The following is a 7,573-nucleotide window of genomic DNA, read 5'->3' on the forward strand; positions in this document are numbered from 1 at the left end:
TGGAGTTATAGATGGTTGTTCACCACCATGTGGGTGCTGGGAATCAAAACTGGGTCCCCTGCAAGAGCAGCCAGTGCTCTTAACCTCTGACTCATCTCCATCTTTAAAAAAAATGTTTTTTAATTACCTTACAAAGTAGTGGGTTTCCGGGGCTGGAGAGATGGCTCAGTGGTTAAGAACACCGATTGTTCTTGCAGAAGACCCAGGTTTGAATCCCAACACCCACATGGCAGCTAACAACTGTCTCTAACTCCAGTTCCAGGGGACCCAACCAGCAATGCACAACATGAGTACACTAACATACATGCAGGCAATACACTCACACACATAAAATAACAATTATAAATAAAATATTTAAAAAAAAAACATCAAAAAAACCCCCAAAGTAGTGGGTTTGCATAAGACTTTTCGTGCATTCTTAATCTGCTCCCCACCCCTCCTCTTTCCACCCCCTTGCCACCATCCCCACTTAAACTTTTAACCCTCAGTTTTCCCTCTCTTCTTTCATATTACTGACATTTTATCATTCATATGTTTCATTATTTCCTTCCCCTTAAGTTCTTTTCCCCTTCCCTCATGGGGTCTTTCTGCCATCCTGACTTGTGCAGACATACCAAAGTTAAGTGTAACAAGTTGGATATTAATGCAAGGGTATGGAAATAAACCTTGAAAAAATACTTTCTTTATTGAGCTTATATTTGAATATACTCAGTTGTGTTATTTTCTTTTTTAAAGGTTTATTTATTTTATCTGTACGAGTGTAATGCCTGCATGTATGTAAGTGCACGTGTGTCCTGCAATACCCATGGAGGTCAGAAGAAGGGGTCGGATCCTCTGGAACTGGAGTTAAGGATGGTTGTCAGCCGTGTGGGTGCTGGGAACTGAACCTGTGTCTTCTGCCAGAGCAGCCAATGCTCTTAACTGCTGAGCCATCTCTCCAGTCCAGTTGTGCTATTTTCTGGACTGATTGTGTCACCTGTACATTTAGAAAGCTTTGCTGATACGAATGACACTGAACTTTGAGTATAGAGGGATGGCCTAGATAGGATCCTTACAAACTAAGTGAGCTTCTTTGACATGGTCAGGGAGTGGTTAGAATTGAGATTAATAATGGATTTTCTGATTGTTAACTCCCTGTGAATTGAAAAAGTTTGGGATTCAGAGTATAAAAACCATGTTCGGCATAAGTAATGTTGAATCTTTAGTTTTATTAGAAGGCATTTAATAGAGTTTTAGATTTTAGAATGTATTATGGAGTCATACATCTGAACTCTATGTAAATGATGATTAATAGTAAATAAAATGTCACATAGCAAGTTAGTGTAACCATCTCAGTAGACATAGTAATAGGCTGTGGAGTAAAGTACCACAGTGACCTATTTCCATTTTTTTTAATCTTTTTGAGACAGGGTTTCCCTGTTGCCCCAGCTGGCCTGGATCTCCCAGAGATCCACCTGCCTCTGCCTCCCAAGTGCTGGGATTAAAGGCGTGTGCCGCCATGCCCAGCCCTCTTTCCATTTTTAAAGCATTATAGCATTTATGAGTTACTCTTTTTAGGACCTGGGTTTTTGTAACTTGACAGCTTTCCGTGGTATTTCCCACAGTTAAGAGTTCACAGGCAAAGAATTCTTGGTGAGTTCCTTGGTTTGTATTCCAATAGTAAAGTGAATTTGTGAGTGCTGGCGTTTAGGATGGGTAGTAACACATTCTGGAAGCAGAGTTTCCTGCTTGATCAGGTAGCTTGAAACTTTGTCTTAAAAACCTTGTAATGTAGCTGAGGACGGGGTAATGAAGAGCAAGGGAGGAAAAGGACTCTGTAGTATCCGGAGACATTACCATGGACCAATCACTGTTGGCCTTGGGGGATAAAACTGCATGGATGATATCATACATTGTTAGCATTGAATACTAACTGTGCGCCAGGCATTGTTTTAAGTGTCTTGCATATATTTAATCAATATAATCTTAGGAGATGTGATCTGAAGATGAACGTTCCAGTGGGAAAAGGTCCATTTTTCATATCATAAGAACCAGAATTAGAGAGGAGTGTCTGAGAAGGGATATACCTTGTTACACTGTTCAGCATGATCTATATGAACACTTTCTGCTTAGAATGGAAAGGAGGCTCAGATTGGATGCAGGTTTGTTAGAATACCACAAATTCCCAATTTAAATGGTTCCCTGGGTTTTTTTCCAGGGGTGGGGTGGGGTCGTGGTGGTGGCCTATAAATAATCTCATGGAAAAGCTGCGTCTGATTAGTAGGGTACTTAAAATGTGTGATGTGTTGAAATTTAAGACAGTTTTGGAATTTGGTAGTTAAATTTTTAATTATCCTCAGTCTAAAAAGATTCCATAGGTGTTTAAAAGATTTAAAAAAAAAAAAATTTTGTTGCCGGGTGTGGTGGCGCATGCCTGTAGTTCCAGCGGATCTCTGTGAGTTAGAGGCCAGCCTGGTCTACATAGTGAGTTCAAAAACATTTTTTTTTTAATTGTTTTTATTTTATGTGTATTTGTGTATTGCCTGCAAGTAGGTAAGTGTACCCATGTCATGCAGTGCCCAGGGAGGTTACAAGAGGACATCAGATCTCCTGGAACTAGAGTTATGGAAGGTTGCTAGCTGCCGTGTGGGTGCTGGGAATCCAATTTGGATCATCTGCAAGAGCAGCCAGTGCTCTTAATCTCTGAGCCATCTCTCCAGCCCCTGTGTGATCTATTTCTTAGATAGCATTCCTAATAGAATTAAAAAAAAGATTTTTGGGTGTGGTACTGAGCCATCTCTCCAGCACCCTAATAGATTTTTTTTTTCTTGCAGTTCATAGAAGGGTCATTTGAAGAATATTTAAAACGTTTGGAAAACCCACAGGTAGGTAGTACTCTTCTGATACATTTCTGCTTTTGTATATCCAAGTAATGCATTTGAAATTCATTAAAATGGAAGGTTAATAGTACAGTGTAAGAGTTAAAATGACCATATCCTATTTCCTTGTAATTATTCCCTGCAGACATTTTTTTTTTTTTAATATTTTATAGCCGGGTGTGGTGGCGCACCCCTTTAATCCCAGCACTTGGGAGGCAGAGGCAGGTGGATCTCTTGAGTTCAAGGCCAGCCTGGTCTACATAGTGAGTTCCAGGACAGCTGGGGCTATAGGGAAACCCTGTCTCAAAAAGACAAAACAAAACAAACAAACAAAAAATTAAAAAAAAAATTTTTTTAATTTTATGTGTACGAGTGTATTGCCAGCATGTATGTGAGTGCACCCATGTCATGCAGTGCCGTGGACGTCAGAACAGGGCTTTGGATTCCCCTGGAACTGGAGTTAAGGATGGTTCGTAGCCGCCATGTGGGTGCTGGGAATTGAACCCGGGTCCTCTGCAAGAGCAGTCAGTGCTCTTAACTGCTGAGCCATCTCCCCAGCCCCGCCCTGCAGACATCTTAAGCACACATTTTGTGCAGCATTCAATTGAAAGATAGTATACTAGAAGTTGTTTGCTAAGGAGAGAGAGTGTGTATTTTGGTTTTTTTGGAAACAGGCACGGTGATCTCACCAAGATCCTCCTGCCTCTGCCTCCTAAGTGCTGGGATTAAAGGGATTAAATGCCTTATTTGTCATTAAGGCATGGGAATATAGCATACAAGATCTGCAATGACACTGGTGATTTCAGAATGCTGTATTGGGGTAGATATGTGACTTGGGCAGGCCGAGGTTGGTTTCTTTAAGGAAATGATAGCAGGGCATTCTATGGAGGCTGCAGTTCCATAGTCTGATGAGCTTGTGAAGGGAGCAGTGTCTGTTGGAAAGAAAAGGGTGGCACTTCTCCAACCTCAGGGTTTTTCTTTTTCTTTTTCCTGCTTACAAAACTAGTGTCTTTACTGTGAGAATCCGTTTATCATAGAATGTGGGCTAGTATATATTTTATATGTAGTATATATTGCTGAGTGCTTAAAATGTAAAAACTCTTGTGTTTCAGTCTCTAAAACCCCCTTCCCCGCTCTCCCCCCAAAACACCTCACACATCATAGAATGTGTATTTGTTCTCTAGAGGAGTAGAGCTGAAAGAATGTGTATTATAAAAGGAATTTACCAGATTGCTTTCATGATACAAGCTAGGTAGTTCAAGAGTGGCTGGCTGCATGCTGGAGAAGTTGAGAACTTGGTAGCACTGCTTAGTTCATGATGCTGGGTGCCTCAGGAGTCCAAGTCTGGTGCTGAAGGCCTAGAGGGTTCTTGGAGATTTCTCTGATCGTCAGACTGCATTGAGAGGCCCAAAAAGCTTGGTTTTGATGTCAGTGACAGAGGGGTAGAGGTTGTAACAACAGGGTAGATGCATGTACTCGCAAGAGGCAAAGGTGAGCAGGTGAAAACAGCACTGGTTTTCCTTTAGACCTGTTTTTATCTGGGCTGCTTTGGGAAATGGTTGCTTACTTAGTAGAGAGTCTTCTCAGTTAATTGTTCCAGGATATACCCTCATTCACCCACCCACCCAAAAGTATGTATGTTAGTGATCCTAGATCCAAGTAAGTTGACAGGCTTAGCCATCATAGAATGCCTTTAGAAGTTTCCATCATTCACTATGAAGCTAAGAGGTAGTAGAGGGAGTAACATAGGAGGAAGGTGCATCAGTGGATCCATTTGATGTATTTTCTAGTACTAACGAGTACTTGAGTAATAAGCCAAGACTTGGTAGTCATCCTGGGGAGGTCTAGCTATCTGTAGATAGCTAAGAGTTTTTCTGTAATAGGCAAGAAGTCAGATACGAATTAGGAAAGAGTGTGTGGCAAAAAATACTATTAAGATGTTATAGGCCCTCAAAGTTTTATTTCCAGCTGGGTAGAGGAGACAAAGTTTTGAGAGTAAAATCATATGGAAGTCTGAATAGATTCTAGAAAAGAAAATTGGGGGGATTTACTTAGGCTTATTTTATGTGTATAAGTGTTTTGCCTGCATGTATGTAAGTGTACTCCTGTGACAAAACCCTCAGAGGCCAGAAGAGGGCAATGAATCCTCTGGAACTAGAGTTCGAGATAGTTGTTAGCCTCCCCATGGGTGTTGGGAACCAAACCTGGGTCTTCTGCAAGAGCAGCCAGTGTCCTTAGATTCTAAATAAGTAGTGCTTTGGTTAAAAGGCATGCATTCCAAGCAGTAAAAACTGGGAAGCAGATTGAGAGAACAGTTTGTGTGGAATATGTACAAGTAAGAGGTAGTGAGAAATAAGTCGGGGGCAGACTGGGGCCAGGTTGTTGAAAAGCCTTCAGCACTAGCTAGGCTCAGTCATTTGGAGCTTATACTTCAGGTCAGTGCTTCTCAAAACGTCACCTGTCTATTTTATCAGAGTCTGCTGGTGTGTGTTTTAATGCAGATTCCCTGACTCCCATCCTAAATAAAAGTCTCTAGACCTAGAGGTCTGGGTATCTGGTGTTACTGTAAAGACATTTAAGGGTTTTGAGGTAAGAAATGAGAGTTGTTACGCTGTCTATCACTGCGAACTTCCATCTTCCCTGCTTTTATCTAACATACCATGTATTTTGCTATTAGAATCACCTCTTGGAACTCTTTTTTTTAATATATTTTACTATTTTTATGTGTTTGACTATATTGCCTGCATGTAAATGCACCTATGTTGTGCAGTGCTGGTGGAGGTCAGAAGAGGGCCTCTGATCCCCTGGAACTGGAGTTACAGATGGTTGTTGGCTACGCATTTTTGGCTACCTCCAGAATTACAATTACAGGTGTGCACCACCATGCCTGGCTGAAAATAGCTAAGTGGGTTAGACCATAGGCATCATTTTCTTTCTTTCTTTCTTTCTTTCTTTCTTTCTTTCTTTCTTTCTTTCTTTCTTTCTTTCTTTCTTTCTTTCTTCTTTCTTTCTTTCTTTCTTTCTTTCTTTCTTTCTTTCGGAGAAGTAAAGGCAAGAGTAATTACCATTACAAGTTCTAGACAGGGAACTAGAAATTCTCTCTCTTTCTCTCTCTCTCTCTTTTTTTCTTTCTTTTTTTGGTCTTTTTGAGATACGGGCTCTGTCCTAGTTTGCTTCTCCATTGCTGTGACAAAATACTCTGACCAATACCAACTCGGGGAGGAAAGAGTTTATTCAGCTTACATCTCCCAGGTCACAGTTCATCAGGGAGCCCAAGGTAGGAACGCAGGGCAGGAACCTGGAAGCAGGAGCTGGAGAACAGGCCATGGAGGAATACTGCTTACAGTCTTGCTCCCCTGGCCCCTGCTCAGCCTGCTTTCTTATGCAACACAGGCCCACCTGCCCAGGGGTGGCACCACCCACAGTGGGCTGGGCCCTCCCACATCACTCGACAGTCAAGAAGGTACTCAGTGGACATGGCCACAGGCCAGTCCAATGAAGGCAATTCCCCAATTGAGGCTCCCTCAACCCACGTGTGTCAAATTGACACCAAACCTGTCCAGCATAGGCTCCCTATAGCTCCAGCTGCCCTGGCTGGAAGTCGAACCTCAGTCCTCTGTAAGAGCAGCCAGTGCACTTAACCACTGAGCCGTCTTTCCAGCCCCAAACTCAAAAGTTCTTTATGTTGTATTCACTGATGTACCGCAGAGGTAATAGTAATTCCTAGTATTTTTATAGCTTGATGATGGATAAATTATAAGAATATTTTATAAAGTTATCTTGTCCTGGGGATTGACCCAGCACCTTGTGCATATTATACAAGTGCTCTTATCACACTGAGCTATTTCTTACCCTGCCCTTGGTCTTCTACATAGGGCGTATTAATATGATGCAGGTTTGCCTTGAACTCACTATAACCCAGGCTGACTTTGAACTCATTGATCTTCCTGCCTCTCTACCTCCAGAATTAGAATTACAGGTGTGCACTACTATGCCTGGCTAAAAATAGCTAGGTGGATGAGACCATAGGCATCATTTTTGAGACAGGGTCTCCCTGTAGCCCCAACTGGCCTGGAGCTCGCTATATAGATCAGGCTGGCCTTGAACTCACAGACCACCCACTGCCTCTACCTCCTGAATACTGGGACTAAAGGTGTGCACCATACCTGGAAATTGTATTTGTGGGGTACAGTTGTGCCTTTCATAGAGATATCCAAAGTGTAATAATCAGATAAGGTCAGTTGGTTTATCTGTCACTTCAGTCATCTTTTCTGTGCTGGGAGTATTCAAAATACTCAGCCAGGCGTGGTGGCACACACCTTTAATCCCAGCACTTGGGAGGTCCATTAGTAGTTTGAGAAGTACAGCTAGTTGTCAGTCCCAGTGATGTTACTCTGCTGTGAAGCATTAGAAGTTGGTTCCTTGCCCAGCTGCAGCCCTTTACTGGTTAATCACCCTCCCCTTCCCTGTTTCTCAGGCTCTATAACCTCTGTTTACTCTCTACTTCTGTGAGGTCAACTTACGTGTTAATTGATACTTGGGGTCTTTCTATTTGTGGGTGCTTTGAATTGAGTTTTATTTTCTCTTGGATTAATTAAGGTTCATATGGTAAATGTATATTTAGCTTAATGAGAAACTGATTTGTTATCAACCATATATAAAAATTCCATTTGCTCAACATCTTTGTAGTGATCATTGTGATTTTAATTTGGATT

At 41.8% G+C, this 7,573-nt stretch overlaps 1 protein-coding gene across 2 annotated transcripts in view; it reads left to right on the forward strand.

Moving 5' to 3' along the window:
- Otud4 (OTU deubiquitinase 4) overlaps positions 1-7,573 on the forward strand; it is a 51,639-nt gene that overhangs the window by 5,922 nt on the left and 38,144 nt on the right. For both annotated transcript variants that reach the window (XM_008827482.3, XM_029560823.1), the window contains one exon: positions 2,814-2,864. In XM_008827482.3, coding sequence (XP_008825704.1) covers positions 2,814-2,864 — 51 coding nt within the window. The remainder of the gene's footprint in view (positions 1-2,813; positions 2,865-7,573) is intronic.

This window comes from Nannospalax galili, unplaced genomic scaffold (genome assembly GCF_000622305.1).
Source record: "Nannospalax galili isolate Female #2095 unplaced genomic scaffold, S.galili_v1.0 scaffold1272, whole genome shotgun sequence".
Classification (NCBI taxonomy): Eukaryota; Metazoa; Chordata; class Mammalia; order Rodentia; family Spalacidae; genus Nannospalax; species Nannospalax galili.